Genomic DNA, 19,239 nt, shown 5'->3' with positions numbered 1-19,239 from the left:
AACATTTCAATACTTTCCCAGTATTTATAAAGCACTTAAACCTGCTTTATACTATAACAGACATGACAATCTCACTTTTTACAATATGGGACCTTTAAGTAAATTACCTACAGATTTAAGCAAATTAAATATGATATAAGCATAAATCTACGGTCAGTGTCGTCTTAATATGAGAAGCTGCTCGCGGAATGTTTTTTAATCTCTAATGATAAAACACAAAAAAACAAAAGCTTTGATTTGATTTCCTGGGCTGGAAATTACATTCAAATACTGTACTTAAATAAAGTACAAATAACTAAGAACCTTACTTGAGTATTTCCTTTTTATGTTACTTTATACTTCAACTCTACCACATTTTTGAGGCAAATATACTTTTTACTCCACTAAATATATTTTGTTGTTATTCACTTTGCAGATTCAGATTATTAATATAAAATATAAATAAACTAGTAAATGGTGAGCTTTCCTTTTACCAGCTGCGACATTAATGCCTCAATAATTACGATACAATAATCTGCATGAAGTACAAATATATTTTAATGCGGATACCTTTGTAATTTTACTTAAATAGTTTTGAATTAGGGCTTCCACGATATCACTGCATGATTATCGTGGCCAAAATAATTCACAATAACTGTATTATCGCGATATCTATAGAAAATTGTAGAAATTTAAATTTAAGGTGGAACATTTAAGAGATTTTTTTGATATATTCTCTGAGATTAAAGTGGTAAATTTATGAAAAAAATTAAAAATATTCTCTGAGATTAAAGTGGTAATTTATGAAAAAATTTAATAAAAAATATTCTCCGCGATTAAAGTGGTAAATTTATGAAAAAAAAAAAAAAATATTCTCTGAGATTTAAGTGGTAAATTTATGGAAAAAATATATATATATATATTCTCTGAGATTAAAGTGGTAAATTTATGAAAAAAAACATATTCTCTGAGATTAAAGTGGTAAATTTATGAAAAGAAATAAAAAATATTCTCTGAGATTAAAGTCGTAAATTTATTAAAGAAAATAAAAAATATTCTCTGAGATTAAAGTGTTAAATTTACCAAAAAAAAAAAACTTGGATATTCTCTGAATAAATTGAATTCTCTCTAATAATCTTTTTCTTTTCTACTCTGTGGGAAATGTGTCCAACCAGCCCTTTAAACAAGACAAATATACATTAACATTTCCCTTAAATTTGTTGTAGACACAACAGATGATTTCCACTGATTTTGGAGACCTAAAGACCTTTTCTGTAGCACCAACATCAGATCAAAGTACATGATATGACATATTTACCAACCGGCCTGGTTTATAGTGATGGTTTTATGACAAAGAAGTACTTTTATACCCTCATAAAGCATGTCTTTTGTGTTTTTATATACAAGTATTTCAGTCAGCAGCTTTAAGGTAAAAAGTTTTAAGGTCATCTCCTTGTTGAAATCTCTCATGAAGACATTTCAGATGCTGCCGTCATGGTAACTGTCAAAATAATCTGCCATAAAGCGGGTTGAGATGTTGCGGCTCAGCGTTTGATGATAACATGGGCCTTTTTCTGTGGGGGTGGGGGGGGTCGGGGTCCCGGGGCTGCTGACGGTGCACGCTGCTGACCAAAGCCTCGGCCCCGCCGCTTCTCAGCACGGAGACGAGCCGGAAAACCTTATCAAGGAAGAAGTCAATATGGCCGCCTCTCCTAACGCCCTCTACATGAAAGAAGGACCTGATTCTAATCTGTGAAATCATCCTTTAAATTACAGCGTTCAAGGTGAGTTCATGGAGTGTCTGCAGGGCTGATTTACAGGTGAGCAGCAGGACAGGTGAGGAGGGGCGTCCCAGTGTTTTATTTCTAAATGTATTCAGGCATAACAGCGTTTAGATGAACACATTTCCTCTGGATTGAATTGGAAATGAAAGTTGAAGAGTTTAACAACACCAACATCATGTTTTCTGTGGTTTCTAGAATAAAAAGCAGAGCTCGGTCCACTATTGTGAGCTGATTGACAGATGAGCGGTGAGTCAAAGCTGAACGGTCATCCGTTATGCATGAAAGCACTCGCACACACGAGTCGCTCTCGTGTCGAGGAATCTCATCGTTCTCATCAGAGAGACGTTATTCATGGTGTCAGTCAGCTGGACGGCTGAGACATGGACGTACGAGTGGGAGGAAGAAGAAAGAAACGGACTGAATATGAAGCGTATGAACGCCAGAGACCTGAGTGACAACAAACAGAAACACAAGGACGCACTTTGGTCTCACTGGATCTGTGAACAACAGAAAACAGATTCACTTTTCTAAACATATCACTACCATGGAGTAGGTTAAAAAAAATACTAACTACGGAGCAGAGGGAGGGGGGTAATATTCTGAGACAATCTTTCAGAGATTAAAGTCATAAATTAACGAGAAAAAAATAAGATATTCTCTGAGATTAAAGTGGTAAATTTATGGGGAAAAAACTCAGATATTCTCCGAGATTAAAGCGGTACATTCATGAGAAAAAAACTAAGACAATATCTGAGATTTAAGTGGTAAATTTACAAGAAAAAAACTTCAATATTCTTTGAGATTAAGGTTGTAAATTTATGAAAAAATACTTGGAAACTTTCCGGGATTAAAGTGGTAAATTAATGAGAAAAAAGTGAGATATTCTCTGAGATTAAAGTGGTAAATATACGAGAAAAAAACGGATATTCTCCGAGAATAAAGTGGTAAATTAATGAGAAAAAACTTGAATATTCTCTGAAATTAAAGTGGTAAATTAATGAGAAAAAAATTAAATATTATCTGAAATTAAAGTGGTAAATTAATGAGAAAAAAACTGAATATTCTCTGAAATTAAAGTGGTAAATTTACGAGAACAAATCTTTTTTCTCTGAATATTACCCCCCTTCCCCGACTCCGTATTTCTTTTTACCTACAAAGGCCCTAATACGCGTCATACGTTACCTTCAAATAAAAACTCTATCTATATATGCTTTTATTGTGAAGGTCTAGCTGTTCCTGTTACTTCTATTCTTGTACCGACCGCACAAAGCCGAGGCCCAGGTGACCGGCCGGTGATAAAATGTGTTGCTACGATACCGGGCTGAGAACATGCGAGGAAGTTCATTAAGGGTGAGGATGTGAATGAGGAAGACTGAAGCTCCGCCAAGGGAGGAAACAAATGAGAGCGGCTTTTGTTCCAGACAGACTGAAACCATTCACAACTCAACTCACATTAACTGACCTCCAACAAGCTGCCTACACGAGCTCCATATTAACACCGCAGATACTGACATCAGCATCCCTCCCTTAATAAAACATCACACTGTGAGTGTTTACATTGATTAGCATCACAACAACCCGAAGCTCTGATTCCTGATTGATCTGTGAGTCAGTGAACTACACACCTGGTGATCCTCCTCAGACTGGATCAGGTTGAACTTTATAAATACCAAACGTGCCCATATATAATTGAGTGTAACAGTGGAAGGAAACAGTTCTGTGTGTCCACCGTCGGTGAAAACACACTGATGTCCATGAAACGGCAACAATTAACTGCAGGTCTGCGTGAAATTGAGCAATGACACGGCGTTGTGGTGAGAATACGTCAGCACAAAGGGCAGCAGATAGAGCTCATAAACTAAACATGCAGATTACTGAACCCACTCTGTCTACACAAACACAACATCTACGGACAGGAGAGGAGGCAATTTATCACTTATTACTGCCATTTTCACGGCGTTTTGAGGAGGATAATCCCAGTATACCAAGACTCTCTCTCACTCCACCTGCAACCTTCAACACACACCACAGAAGAAGAAAGCAACTCTTCTTCTTCACTAATGACTTCACATCTTAAACACGACGGCATGTCAGCGTTTACTTCTACACCTGCTGAGGGTACAGACGTTCAAATCAATACACTGCACATGGTCACAAATATTAAGTAATAAGTATTAGGAAACCTGCCAAAATAAAAAATAAATCAATAAACAAATGTCATTAAATGTAGCAAAACTAATATAAAAAATAAATGTAGCCATTAATTAATTGATAAAACGGGACATAAATTGATATTTCTGTTTTAATTTGCTTCTTTATTTATTTATCTTTGTATTAATTCCCTTATTTATTTACTCTTCTGTTTAATTTTCCCTTTTATTTATCTTTTTTTTTTTTTTTTTAATGTATTCATTTATTTTTGTATTTTTGCATTTATATTTTAGTTTTGCATTTTATTTTATTATTTCTTATAAATAAAATTAAATATATAAGTAAATAAAAGGGAAAATTAAACAGAAGACTAATTAAATAATGGAATTAATACAAAGATAAATAAATAAAGATGCAAATTAAAACAGAAATATCAATTTATGTCACATTTTATCAATTATTAATGGCTACATTTATTTTTTATATTATTTTTGCTACATTTAATGACATATTTATTAATTTACTCTTCTATTTAATTTTACTTTTTTAAATTGTATTTATTTATTTATGCATTCATTTTTTTATGTATTATTTGTTTTGTTTTTATTAATACAAATAAATACATACATAAATAAAAGGGAAAATTAAACAGAACAGTCAATAAATAAGGGAATCAATTAATTAGTGTATTATTTACAATATAATATACTATATGTATTATATTATATAAATATAAAAATCAGTTAAAAACTAAATATCAATTTATGTCACATTTTATCAGTGTATTAATGGCTATATTTATTTTTAATATTATTTTTGCTACAAACATCTTTGGTTTTGAGAAAAAGAAGTTATAATATAAAAACAATGCCGTAATTTCACAAAAAAAGTCATACATTTTAAGATAAGATGTATATTTATGAAAATAAAGTCAAAATAACATGAATAAAGTCCTCATTTTACAAGGAAATCTTTATAATAAGATCAAATCAGAATATTATGGGAATAAAGTAATTTTCCGAAACAAAGTTGTATTATTAGTTGCAGTCCTATTAATAAAGCAGATTGTATCTGTAATGTAGTTGAGGAATCTAAGTCAGCAGTTCTTTTTTTAAGGTTTTTAGAAAAAGTTAGCCAACTCCAAAACAGGAAAACTGAATTAAAATTCATATTTCTGAAGATTTGTTGAGCCATTCTAAGACAAACCGACGCTCTTAAATCATCGTTCAATACAGAAGAAAATTCTATTGAACTGTGACCTATAAAACTGCAGGAGTCCATTTTAATAAGATGCAGCTGAAATATTAAAGAGAATAGAGCTAATAAAAACTGATGAGTTGGGGATTAAAGCATTTCTAGGATGCAGATCTACAGTAAAGTAATAAATCTTGTGTCTCGGTAGGCCTCTGATAAACCGGTGAGTTATGTAGTGATTTTAGTTTCCCGCTGTAGAAGGAGAGTTATGATGTTTCTTCTTTACGTTACACTCTTGTTGCTGTGTGAGGAGGAGAGATGACAGAGTGTTTCAGAGGCAGAAACAGTCAACACGGGTTAATTCATCCTCTTCTTCCGCCTGCCAGCAGCTACATCAGCACTTTCCTCACGCTGGCTGGAAATCACTGTTTGCTGTTCGCTAATAAGACGCCGTCAGATGGAGCAACGACTGCAGGAGGAGGAGGAGGAAGTCTGCAGCATCTCAAACCAGCTTTACGACAAACACATCCACGTTCACTAGAGGGCTGCAACTAACGATCTATTGTTGATTATTTTCCAGATAAATCGATTAGTTTGGTCTATAAAAATGTGAGATGAAACTGATCCTCTCATCTCTAAAATGTCAGCCGGTTCCTTTAAAGCAGTTTCCTAACTCCAGGAAACAATCACAGTTGGACTGAAGATAAAATGTCCTGAAATGTGAATGGACCCTGGCACATTTTGTACCCTCATTTGAAGCAGGAACGACCTTTTAACCCCAGAAACAACCTGCTGTTTGAAGCTGAAGCGACAGACGTCCCTGAGGAAAAGTCATCACCGGGTCTCCTGCTACGCTGCTCTTAATTAACGCCAAGCGTGTCTTCCAGTAATCATTAAAAAGAGTCGGCTAACAACAACAAAACAGATTGACGTTTTGCTGCAGAAGAGGCAGATTTATAGTCATCAACACTCATCTACATCTGTCTTACTTAACGCTCTGAAAACACAGTTTTCTCTGCAGGATTAAAGTCTGGATATCAAACAAGAGGCGTCGGATCAATCGGAGAAGGACAGGAAGTGTTTACAGGAAGACAACTGCCCCTAAAAACTTCAAAATAAGGTGTTAAAATGGAAGCATGATTCAAACTCACATTTACTCTTCGCCTTGGAAGATGGATGTGACTGCTTCCTGGCAATCAGAGCCGAGTAAAGTAAACAGAACCTCTTTCTGTTCAGGGTGATGGGACTGAAGCGTATCCCAGCATGCACTGAGGCACCCCGGACAGACTTCCAGTTCATCATCAGAGTGAAGAGAGACAGACGGGACGCTTCGGTTCATACTGATGGACAAGTTAGCGACAACAGCGAGGAGGAGGAAACGCCTCGGAGAGACGAAGGAAACGAACCTGAAACACTTCCTGTCGAGAGACGCTCACTGGGTCCATATTATCAACTAATGTACCGATGATTTCTGTGCTGTAGTTTATTATTATATTCATATATTTTAGCATTTTATATTAGCAGAAAATGATCAAATCAAAGAAAAGGTCTAGGTGTCATCTAAACTGCAAATCCAAAGGAAATGTGAGAAAGAAAACTGTTCTTTTCTAAAGAAATCATTTCAATATTTGAAACAGAGGTTGTCTTGTGTCCCACTCTACGTGGGAAAGTGGATGCCTGCTAAATTAACGCTCCCGGACGGTGAACTGGAGACACTGAACGCAGCATACGCTCCCGTACAGGTGAACTGGGGACTCAGTTGTCTGTTGTCCTCACACACTGCAGCTGGCGTACCGCTGCATGCGAGGCACAAATCTTGTCGGTCAACGGTTAAGAAATGTTTTCAAAATTAGCATCCCTACTATCAACCAAATAATTGACCAACAAGACTACAGGATATAAACATAAACGATGTAAACCGTTACATATGTCACTGAGAGCTACGGTTTCATTATTAAATATTTTGCTGAATTTTTACACTTGTTTTGCTTGAATACATCAACAGGCGTCAAGAAAAGTGCACGTCAGACCACCGCACATTTCTGACAGTACAATTTGGCGTCTGTGTCCAACATTTTTTTATAATTTCCGGTATATGTATTTCCAGATAATTATGCCTTATTGTCCAGGTGTGTAAAGATGTGAAACTAGTGGAGTATGACCTACTTAGTTTTCAAGCATATTGAGTCCTTTACTTTCATTTCTTTCATCAACTACCATTAAAATCGACCAATTTGACTGCACATTCTCCCTGTAAAATACTGACAAACACTGTTAGAAGTGTGTAACAGTAAGGCCGTGTAGGTCCAGTAATTATCCAGTTAAATCTTCCCTCAGCTTCAGAGACAGAAGAAGAAAGAAGACAGGAAGGAGGACGGTGTTTAAACGTATAGATCGGCGGTGTGTGAGAGCCTGCAGGGAGCCCCGGTCCTTTACACCAATCTGCCGTGTTAAAGTTAGTCCATCCTAAACCTTCCCCCGGTCTAATCAGCCCTGCAGGAGCTCCTAATGAGCCGCCCTGGGATTAGCCTCCGTTTGGTGGGAAAGTTGGCCCGCTCGCCGGCCTCCGTACGACGTCTATACATGGACAAATGTGACCACCACGCCCTGAGACCTTTAGGAGACCGGGGACTGATAGATGGAGGGGATGGATGGATAGATGGATGGTGTGGATGGATGGATGGATGGAACCCCCCCTCCCCCAGAGACGACCAACAGCTCCTCCAGCCTCTCAAACCTCCAATTACTGAGCAGAGCTGATGTATGACACGGAGCGGCGTTAACGGCGGGCCGACCGCTGACCCCTCGCCGACTAATGTATGTGTAAAAAGGAAATTAGTGGAGAAAAAAACGGTGTCGTCTTTAAACGGCTTTTAACGGAACTGGAAACAAGTTACAGCCGCTTTAATGTCACCTGCAGAGCCGGAGGAGGACAAGTCGTTTCTGCAGCTTCTGAACACAGTTTAATATCTGGAATTCAGCACATTATATCATATGTTTTCAGTGCTTTCCATGCAGTAACTTCTAATGACATAATTAATAATATTAAAGCGATCTGGAAGTTTTGACTAAAATCCACAGCAGCTGATAGTAGTGAGAGTGTTTGCTGCAGGTGTGATGATAGTTTACAGGTTTATAAAGTCTCCTGACAGCCTGTAATCACAGACAGAAACATCTATAACTAACATTACTACCTACAGAAAGCAAGAGACTAAGATTTATGGTGTTAGTAAATTAGATTTAAGACTTTTAATACCTTCTAAAGGCCTTTTTTGTTAACTGAATTTAATGCTCTTTAAGACTTCCTGTACTGAATCTACTTCTGATTCATTTTACTTCACCATATTTTGAGTAAAAAATGTACACCGCTGTATCAAATTAATGTGTGTAATCCAACTGAATCCACTTTGTTGAGTGAGTAAATTACATGTAAATCACTTTATACAACCACTCCTCCACAAAGCAGCTGAATGAACTCTGAGCAGTGATCAACTGACTATAAAATTCAGATTATGGAAGGATTCAGGGACGTAGTGAAGAGTTAACCTACTATTAGCATTTAACATCTCCAGGATTATAATTCATACATTATGTAAAGTATATACATGATATTAAAATGTTGTCACCTACTACAGCTTCACTGCTAGATACCCGGTAACATAACAACTGTGTTAAAGGTCCCATATCGTGCTCATTTTCAGGTTCATACTTGTATTTTGTGTTTCTACTAGAACATGTTTACATGCTGTAATGTTCAAAAAAAACTTTATTTTCCACATACTGTCTGCCTGAATATACCTGTATTCACCCTCTGCCTGAAATGCTCCGTTTTAGTGCATTTCAATGGAATTGCAAAGGAATTGCGTTGCTAGGCAACAGTTTGGGTCCATGTTTACTTCCTGTCAGCTGATGTTATTTACATACACTGCAACAGGAAATAAACTGGGACACATTTAGAATGTTTACGTTTAATACCGTGTAATGGTCTAAATATTGTATATTTGTGACATCACAAATGGACAGAAATCCTGACGGCTTGTTACAAACACACAATTTCTGAATACGGGCTGTGTGTGTTTCTCTGTATATTGAGCGTTTTGATAGTTTAACAGTATTTATAAAGCACTTAAAGCTGCTTTATAATATCAAAGAGGTGAAAATCTCACTTTTTATAATATGGGACCTTTAAAGTACTTTTAGGGTTGTTGTTAGATGATGATGCAGAAACCAGGTTTTTAACATTAATCTGGTTACTGAAAAGCATGTAAACAGTCTAAAAACTCCGTCACTCAACAAATGTTTAACATTTTAACATTATTAACATCCCTAACTAGTTGCTAGATTTACTGAACCCAACATGGCATTTTACTTGCCACGGGGCGGTCGGGTATCCTTATAGTCAAGCCCTGACTTTAGTATCCATGCTGGCATTTTTTAGTATACTTCAGTTTAATTTTCCGTATATTACTCTGCTACAGAAAATGAAACAGAAGTATACTTAATCATGCCAGCATGGATACTCTACATTTCTGAGTGAGGGTGTTTTCTGACTGTTTACATGCATCTCAGAAACCAGATTAATGTTATAAACCAGTCAGGGAGGAGGATTAGAGAGAGACATGATGTCTTGTTTACCAGTAACCAGGTTTCTAATCGTCTTTTTTACATGTGAGCCTGACAGAGACTTCAGAGAGTCGGGATGAAAGGAGAGAGAGACGTCACGTCTCTATAAACCCACAGCTGAATATCTCCAGACAGGAAGCATGGTGTCAACACCTAAAACACCTGCAGTCAGTACGCCATGTTCCTAAAAGAAGGTCGGCAGGTTTTTACATGAACCAGGTTACTACATGTACACTGCTTCCTCGGAGTAACCTGGTTTTCTGAGTGTAAAATGTGCTGACTTTTATCCCACAATGCAACACTCGGAAGGAAACAGAGCAGCTGCTCACAGCTGGACACGAACAAGTGGAATAATAAAACTGAAGCAGCAGATCCAGAAAACAAAAATATTTTCAATAAGTGCAAAGTTTGTGTTACGATAAGGTAACTTAATTAATGGCATACAGAGCAGCAGAAGTACAAGAACAGGTGAACTGATCAGTAACTACAATACTAAACATATTATGAACATCTACTATACACAACTGAAGCATAAAAAACAATATAATAATCACTCTGTTTGTCCTTCACTTCCATCGAAGACTGTTCTTTTCTGTTTTGCTGTAATCTCCTGGCCGTCTTCACCAAACTCAACTTAAATTATGTTAATTTTTAACCTGTGAATTCCCAATGTAAACCAGGAGAAACATTGGAAATGCAGCAGTCCTTATTCCAGCCATCATACAAGACTACAAACTGCAGCATCGCTACCAAACAAAATACTTGAAATTATATTCATTTAATACATCTGAACAGTCATCAAACAAAAGTCTAATGTGACAATACTTCTTGACACATTAATTTATTGTGCACTAACAGCCACTGTATTAGTACATAGTGTGTACTTCAGAGTATTAATAAACCGTATGGAAATAGAACACACAGCGTTAGTCATGACCTTTAAACACAGCACAGTCCTGGATATCCACCCATCCAGAAAACACTCCGCTTCTCATTAGAAACAAGGCTGATAATAATAATAATAATAATAAATAAAACATTTACTTTAAATAGTGAGTAGACTCTTCTTAATCCGCCTTTTCCTGCACGTCATCCAATCGGAGGCCCGCAAGCTTCTCTTCACAGACAAATCCAAATAAGAGCAGCTGATCTACTACAACTCCTCCAGTCACTCCCTCTGGCATGTAGACAGTTTATACTATATATATATATATATATATATATATATATATATTTAAAGTGTTCTCAAAATGCATCTGAAATAATAAATTCATCACAATGTGACACTAGTTTTTCGATAGATTAGCCGACCCCTACGCCGCTGGAGACTACTTCAGGAGGAGCAGACGGCTGGCTAACGTTAGTTAGCTAGCTAGCTTGTCCGGAGACTGACGAGCTAGCCAGCTAGCTAACGCCTGCTCTCCTCCCGGGGAAGTAGTCTCCTAGCGGCGAGGAGTGAGGCAGAGGGGCCGTGACCCAGCGCTGTCCGCTGTTGGGCTCATTTTCTGTAGCATGGTGGAATTAGCAAGGTAGCTAGCTAACTTGCCAGTCGCTAAATGAGTTAAAAACGTAATGCTTCATCCACACACTCTGGTCACAGCGTAGGAAAGCACAGTGCTATCACCAGATGAGTGACGACTTTGTTCACCTCATTTTCTGTGTTGCATGACAGCATGGTGGAATTAGCAAGCTAAGCTAGCTAAGTAGCCAGCCGTCCGACCAGCGGGCTGGTGGCCAGCGGCAGCTCTGTAAAGATAAATTGAGGGCGTATAAATCTTTGAATGCCTAAAGTTAACTATCCTTCAGTAAAGTCAGTCAAAAAGAGAGTCGTACAATATCGGAGAAGCATTTCAGAGATGGAGAGAAAGGGTTGCTAATAGTTTAGCCTTCTGCTAACAGCCAACGGCTCACGGCTGCTGTTAGCAGAAGGCTAAACTATTAGCAACATTTACTCTCCATCTCTGAAACGTTTCTCTGATATTGTAGCTCGTTAGAGCCTCCAATCACAGTTTATCATCTCTAATGTCTGTGATATCTGGATTCTGGCAGCCAACAACACAGCAAGAGGATATTTTACATGTGTAACTTTAGCTCATTGCTAGTGTTAGCCTCGTTCCTTTGTTTAGCCTCCAGCTAATAACGTCAACATTAAAAGGGTTAATATCTAGTTCTTCTAGTAAATTGTAACACCATCGTCAACTTTAATCAAATAAACTTCCCAACTACAAAATTGTGGCCAGTGAGAACGCTGACTGTAAAACCATTAGCTACAGTGGCTGGAGAGCTAAAAGTTAATGTCAAGCCCTGTATATATATATATATATTAAAAATAACCTCCCTGTATAGATGGGAAACTTAATGAAGTGTTAACACTGAATGTGTGAGAAGCAGGCGTATCCATGGTTACAGATGCTGCCTTTCAACAGGACTTTACTACTGCTGGCATTGGAAATCTTTCAAGTCAAGTAGCTGTGGCCTTTGTTTCAGTGCGACTCCACAAGACCAGGAACATTTCTACTGCAGAGAGAGAATAAATACAACTGCTATAAACTCTGCCGTAACACTCTTGATCGATGATGATCTGCTTTCAGAGATAAATAACGAGAACTGGAGCAGAACTGTCTGAAAACAACTCGTCTCCTCCTGACAAGTCAGTAAAAAACTGGTGTCATGATGCAACGGAGAGCAAGTGGAGCAGAGAGAGAATCAATGAATCCATTCTTCTTCAAGAGCCAAAAACACACTTATCAAGGATAAAGGTAGTCGATGGAGACGTTATAGTGGAGAGAGGCCTTGATACTAGACGTGCAAGTATTCATCTACTACATCGAGTTATATTCCTACGATCCAACTACATCGATAGGTACTCGGCAAGTTGTCTTTCACGGTATATCGATTTGTAAGGTAAATAATCTATTGTATCGATACTAAGAATTTGCACCAAACGTTATATTATTTAACACTTTTAATAGTAAAAAAAACTTGAGTTCACTCTCCCTGTCTATGACGTCATCATCAACATGCGCCAGCAGCGCCAATCTCAGAAAGACGACAACAAAACGAGGCAGGCTGATGGCGAGGAGGACGAGCGAGAGATTTTCAGTATTCTTACACCCCGATACCTGATACTGAATCTGAATATATGAGGAGCAGAGTAAAAGTGCAGTCAAATTCACGAATGCACCCCCCCCCCCCACGTTATTTGTATTTCCTAATCATTCCTGATTTGCATTTACATCCATCAAACTCCAGCGAGCCGCCCGTCGCCCCTCCTCTGATAAACACCGGCTCTTATTAAAACTTGTTCTTATTCACAACATGGACGCTGAAGGCAGACTGAGCTCCACGTTCAAACACCAAATTAAATCCCTCTTTTACTTAGAGGAAATACAAACTTCCATCTGCAGGCCTCAAACTGTGACCATGAAATGACCTCCAGCCAGGAGACACTTTCTCCACCCTACTAGTAAACACAGTTATCTAATTATTCCTGATAAATACTCGCTCTCTTAGCAGCTTAAAGTTCAAGGCGAGTTTATTCCGGGGCCTAACAGATGTTGACTCAAAGTGTGCTTCGTTTTAGCCATCGTTATCGTTAAATCTCTCCTAAAGCGGCAGTTCATGTATGTGCCGAAGAAGTAGTAAAGGTCACATAGCTAAAAAAGAAGAATAACTGAGTGTAGTGATTAAAAACATGGCCGTGCAGTGCTGACTGGGCTTTCTGTCTCTCTCTTTTCCCTGCCACCCCTCCCCCCCGTCCAAACCAAAAACAGCATCAAAGCAATCAAAATGGTAATGTTAGGCATGAATGGGGCCCATCCCCCCCCCACCGCCGCCTCCTCATCCTCCATCACCTCCTCCTCCTCCTCCTGCACGAAACTCTGCAGACTTTTCTCCTCTCCATGTTACGGGGGGGGGGGGGGGGGGACCACCCCCCTTTTCTCTCTCAAAATGGAAGCTTCCACTACAGAACTGGAGGCAGAAGAAGAGGAAAGAAAATACTACAACACTAACTAGATTCAGGATTCAAGGCCAGCATCACTGCTAGAAACTGGATTAACAACTGGATGTGTGGCTTTTAACATACAGCAAGTTTAACGACAACAAACAAGTGCTCAAGATGGAGAAACAGGCCTCCTAAAACACAAAACCAGTGGCTAAATAAACAAAAATATTATTGCTAATGTGGGGAAGTTATGAGCCCATTATTAGCCCACTTTTGTTTATTTAACTTAGCTCACAGAAAAGTTGTTGAAGTTAAATATCAGCCGGAACTAAAAACTTCTTTAGGGAGTCATACAAACCCATATGTTATGATTTACTTTGTGATTTATGTGTAATCTGTTAAATTGAGCAAAATGTTAATGGAGTCTGGCAAGAGCACACTTTTGTTGGTTTATCTTAGTTCACAGAAAAGTTGTTAAAGTTAAATATCAGCCGAAATTAAAAGTATTTCTTGAGGGAGTCATACAAAGCCATACATTATGATTTACATTATAATTTATCTGTTAAATTAAGCAAAATGTTAATGGAGTCTGACAAAAGTTTGTTTGTTTAACTTAGTTCACAGAAGAGCTGTTAAAGTTCAATATCAGCCGAAATGAAGAGTATTTCACAGTATTTCTTTTGCGAGTCATAAAAAGCCATACGTTATGATTTATACGTTATCTGTTAAATTGAGCAAAATGTTAACGAAATCTGGAAAGTAGTAAGGCCACTGAACAACGAGAGGGTAAAGGAAAAATTATTGCTTATGTGTGGAAGATGTGTGTCCATTATTAGTCCACCTTTGTTTACTTAACTTAGTTCACAGAAAAGTTAAATATCAGTCGAAATTAAAAGTATTTCTTTTGGGAGTCATACAAAGCCATACGTTATGATTCATACGTTATCTGTTAAATTGAGCAAAATGTTAATGGAGTCTGGTAAAAGTTTGTTTATTTAACTTAGTTCACAGAGGAGCTGTTAAAGTTCAATATCAGCCAAATTGAAAAGTATTTCAAAGTATTTCTTTTGGGAGTCACACAAAGCCACACATTATGAATAACGTTATGATTTATGCGTTATCTGTTAAATTGAGCAGAATGTTAATGGAGTCTGACAAAAGTTTGTTTATTTAACTTAGTTCACAGATCAGCTGTTAAAGTTAAATATCAGCCGAAATCAAAAGTATTTCTCATACAAAGTCATACATTATGATTTAAGTTTTGCGTTATCTGTTAAATTAAGCAAAATGTTAATGGAGTCTGGCAAAAGCACACTTTTGTTTAGTTAACTTAGTTCACTGAAGAGTTGTTCAAGTTAAATATCAGCTGAAATTAAAAGTATTTCTCATACAAAGTCATACAAAGTCATTCAAAGTCATTCAAAGTCATTCAAAGTTATACGTTATGATTTACGTTATGCGTTATCTGTTAAATTGAGAAAAATGTTAATGGAGTATGGAGGGTAGTAAGGCCAGCAGTCATTGAACAACGAGAGGCTAAATAAAGGAAAACTTATTGCTAATGTGGGGAAGATGTGTGTCCATTATTAGCCCTATTTTGTTTATACAACTTAGTTCACAGAAAAGTAAAAAATCAGCCGAAATGAAAAGTATTTCTTTAGGGAGTCTTACAAAGGCATATGTTGTGATTTATGCGTTATCTGTTAAATCGAGCAAAATGTGAATGGAGTCTGGCAAAAGTTTGTTTATCTAACTTAGTTCACAGGGGAGCTGTTAAAGTTAAAGGTCAGCCGAAATGAAAAGTATACACAAGTAGTTCTTAATGGAGTGATACAAAGCCATACGTTATGATTTACGTTACGTTATCTGTTAAATTGAGCAAAATGTTAATGGAGTCTGGCAAAAGCTCACTTTTGTTTAGTTAACTTAGTTCACAGAAGAGCTGTTAAAGTTAAATATCAGCCGAATATTTAAAGTATTTCAAAGTATTTCTTTTGGGAGTCATTCAAAGCCAAACGTTATGATTCACATTACAATTTATACGTTATTTGTTAAATTGAGCATTTTCTTAATGGAGTCTGGGAAGTAGTCAGTGAACTCCAGCTCTAGAGTGTGTGTTTTCAGAGTACCGGGCCTTTGGACCAGTGGGCTTTTGTTTTCGGGATAACAGGTCGTAGTTTTCGGACATTTTAGGAACTATTGGTTGTTTCGGTGTAACGGGCCTCGGACCCAGTGGTCCCCGCTGTCAGGGCTGGGACCGACCGGCGGGGCGGTGCAAGCGGAGCCGGAGGAGGAGAGAGGAGAGGAGAGCAGAGGAGCTGGCCGCGGTGCTGAACACCACCACCCGGCCTCTCTCTCCTCAGCATCCAGCCAGACCTGCTGCTACCCGGCTCCAAAGTTAATATAGGACACCGTTTGCTAGCTATAAAAGATAGTAAAGAAAAAAAGTGAAAGTGGGCGAATCAGATGCAGCGCTGTGGATCATGTGACCCGAGAAGAAATAACAGCACCAGACTAAGTAGAAAGTAACAAAAACCGGCGTTTAAAAACACGTTAAAAAGCAACTCCATCCCGTTATTACCGGGTAGTTTCACCCACTAAACTTCAACAACGGTGTTTAAAGAACAAAGTGTGAGCCGGATAGTTGAGCTAGCTGCTCCTTTATTAGCCTCTCTACTCTCCAGAAACATGTCGACCTACTCAAAATGGACGCTAACATTTTTTACACAACTTTGAGATGCCGAGACAAGAAGAAGAAGCCAGCAGTGCAACACACACATTTTACCAGCCACCATGTTTGTTTGTGTCTAGTTGTATCCGGAGAGAGCAGCCTGCACGGCGGGCACACACACAAACACATAGAGGAGCTTACTTGTTTATCGCTCAGGGCTGTTATTCTCCTGTCGTGCAGCTGTCTCTTCAGCTCTCCATCCTACAAATATAAAACAAGTGGGTCATTTTTGGACATTTAAACTTCACATATTTCCAGCAAAGTCACGATGAAGATGAATAAAGATGAAGAGATGCTGATAAAGTTTCGCCTCGTATACCGTGAAGAAGAAGCCACATTTATAATTATATTTTACCTGTGGGTCTTGCTTCATCTGTGCAACTAGTTTGTTTTAAAAAAAGATGTTGATGGAGATGGAGAAGATGGAGGAGTAAAATGGTAAAAAAGTCTTAAGTTTATAGTGTAACAGGGAGGAACAAAGCGGTGCTGATAGCAGCAGCAGCAGCAGCGACTCTTTGCACCTCATAAATATTCAGGTCGCGTCCGGATCGCCACCACCGCATTATTATCACTCCTAATTCTTGTTGCTCGGCGAAAACACCGATGACAATTAGCTCAAAAGTAACTGTGAAAAGTGCACTTAGATGGGACTAGTTAGTGGCCGTGGTGTCGACATTATTAGCGGCTCCAGCCCCTCTCAGTGTGCACCTCTCCTCGGGTTTCTCTGCTCTCACTTGCTCACAGAAGGGTAGAAATAACACGATGTTTTACCTGATGACATTGGATTTCTACTTTCAACGCCTCTTGCAGGCCTTGTAGTTCCATGTTCCGACCAGAAAAGCACTTTTCTCCCACTTTCGACGCGACCGACACCAAGTTTAAGTGAATTAAAAGATTTTTTTAAAGCGACAATAACAATTGAAAGAAAGAACTACTCGGGCTGCAAAAAAAGCAAGTTCTCGCTTCTTTTTACAGGCTAGGACTCATCACCCACTTTCCGCCCGTCTTCAAAAGTGCTCCAAACCCGGCAGAAAGAGCTCAGGCCCCGGTCGGGTCCTCTCCGGATTAACGGCCGAACGTCGAGGGGTCCGACGGGGGAGCGGGTTAGCTTTTCTTTCGGTAATTTTAAGTTGAAAAACGGGGACTATATTTTGTCCGAGTCTGCGGCTTGATTTCACTTTGCCTGAGGAAAAGTTGCGCTTCGGCTGTCAATGGTAATTCTGAAGTTCCCGGATGGAGCAGAGAGACATGCGCAGTGAGCCGGGGGAGCTACAACTACTTCAAGGAGTAGTTAAAATAATAAATAAATAAATAAATAATACATTTATTTATATAAAACAGATGTTACAAAGTGACTCACAAGACAATAAAAGTAGATGAATTAAGCAAAAGTAAAAACAATAAAACAACTATTAAATTACTTATTTCTTATTTTATTAATGCAAGCACCTTATTTTATTCCCAACATGTCTTGTATTTTTCATGTTATTGCCTTCTGTTTTTTAAATTATTTTTGGGTATTTCATTTCCATGTGTAACTATGTAAAGCACTTTGTAACTTTGTTTTGAAAGATGCTGTATATATAAAGTTCATATTATTATTACTGATATTATTATTAAAACATCGCAAATCATATCAAAGTTTCTTGTAAAAACTTGTGTTTTCACACATGTAATGATGTAATGACTTTAAATATAAAATACACAAACATTATGTTATTATAGAGCTAGAAAATATTTTTTTAAATAAAATAAAATATATATATATATAATTATATATAATATTTATATATTAATATAAAAAATATAACTTAATTATTATTCATTTATTTTTTATTTATCTATCTATATTTATCCATCCAAAAAATACCAATGTTATAACAATCATACAATAATAATAATTGTAATCATCTATGGTGGAAGAAGTACTCAGATCTTGTACTTAAATAAAAGTAGTAATACTACAGTGTAAAAATACTCTGTTACAAGTAAGAGTCCTGCATTCAAAATCTTACTTAAGTAAAAAAAGTATATAAAGTGTCACCAGTAAAAATACACAAGTATTATCAGCTTCATGTAGTTAAAATATCAGTAATAAAAGTACACAAGTAGTCTAAGCCCCACACAGTAAAAGTACACAAGTATTCTAAGCTCCATGCAGTAAAAGTACTCAAGTATTCGAAGCTTCATGCACTAAAACTACACAAGTATTCTACGCTTCATGTAGTTTAAGTATCAGTAGTAAAAGTACACAAGTATTCTAAGCTCCACGAAGTAAAAGTACACAAGTATTCAAAGCTTCATGCAGTAAAATTACTCAAGTATTCTACGCTTCATGTAGTTTAAGTATCATTAGTAAAAGTACACAAGTATTCTAAGCTTCATGTAATTTAGGTATCAGTAGTAAAAGTACAGGAGTATTCTAAGCTCCATATAGTGAAAGTACAGAAGTATTCTCAGCTCAATGCAGTAAAAGTACACAAGTATATTTATCAAAATATACCTGTGTACTTTTACTGCATTGAGTACCAAAAGTAAAAGTACTCATTGTACAGAATAATCTATATTATATTATGTATTATAATTATTGATGCATTAATGTGTTCATCACTTTAATGTTGCAGCTGGTGAAGGAGGAGCTCATTTTATTGACTTTATATAGGCCTACTGATGGGTAGTTTAATCTATAACAATACTATTACAGAAATATATAATAGTAGTATATAAATACTATTGTTGTTCTCTTTTTTTACCCAGTTTATCCACCTATTCATTTACATTACTATTACATACTTCTAATCTAATTTCAGGTTATTATTGAACTAGTTTCA

The 19,239-nt window shown here is 37.3% G+C and overlaps 1 protein-coding gene across 4 annotated transcripts in view; it reads right to left on the bottom strand.

Annotated features, from left to right (window-relative positions):
• phf21b (PHD finger protein 21B) overlaps positions 1-17,657 on the bottom strand; it is a 95,897-nt gene extending 78,240 nt beyond the window's left edge. Inside the window, exons 1-3 of one of the 4 annotated variants that reach the window (XM_074624903.1) lie at positions 17,180-17,649; positions 16,764-16,789; positions 16,550-16,609 (exon numbers count right to left, since the gene is read on the bottom strand). In XM_074624903.1, coding sequence (XP_074481004.1) covers positions 16,550-16,609; positions 16,764-16,789; positions 17,180-17,189 — 96 coding nt within the window. In that variant the 5' untranslated portion in view covers positions 17,190-17,649. Of the gene's footprint in view, positions 1-16,549; positions 16,610-16,763; positions 17,159-17,179 lie in introns of those variants that run through there. The other 3 variants (XM_074624902.1, XM_074624901.1, XM_074624904.1) reach the window with 3 other exon arrangements.
• Positions 17,658-19,239: the final 1,582 nt, after the last annotated feature.

The sequence above is a fragment of the Sebastes fasciatus genome, chromosome 23, assembly GCF_043250625.1.
Source record: "Sebastes fasciatus isolate fSebFas1 chromosome 23, fSebFas1.pri, whole genome shotgun sequence".
Taxonomy (NCBI): Eukaryota; Metazoa; Chordata; class Actinopteri; order Perciformes; family Sebastidae; genus Sebastes; species Sebastes fasciatus.
The sequence above is the reverse complement of the archived record's forward strand: the minus strand, read 5'-3'. Positions and strand labels throughout refer to the sequence as shown.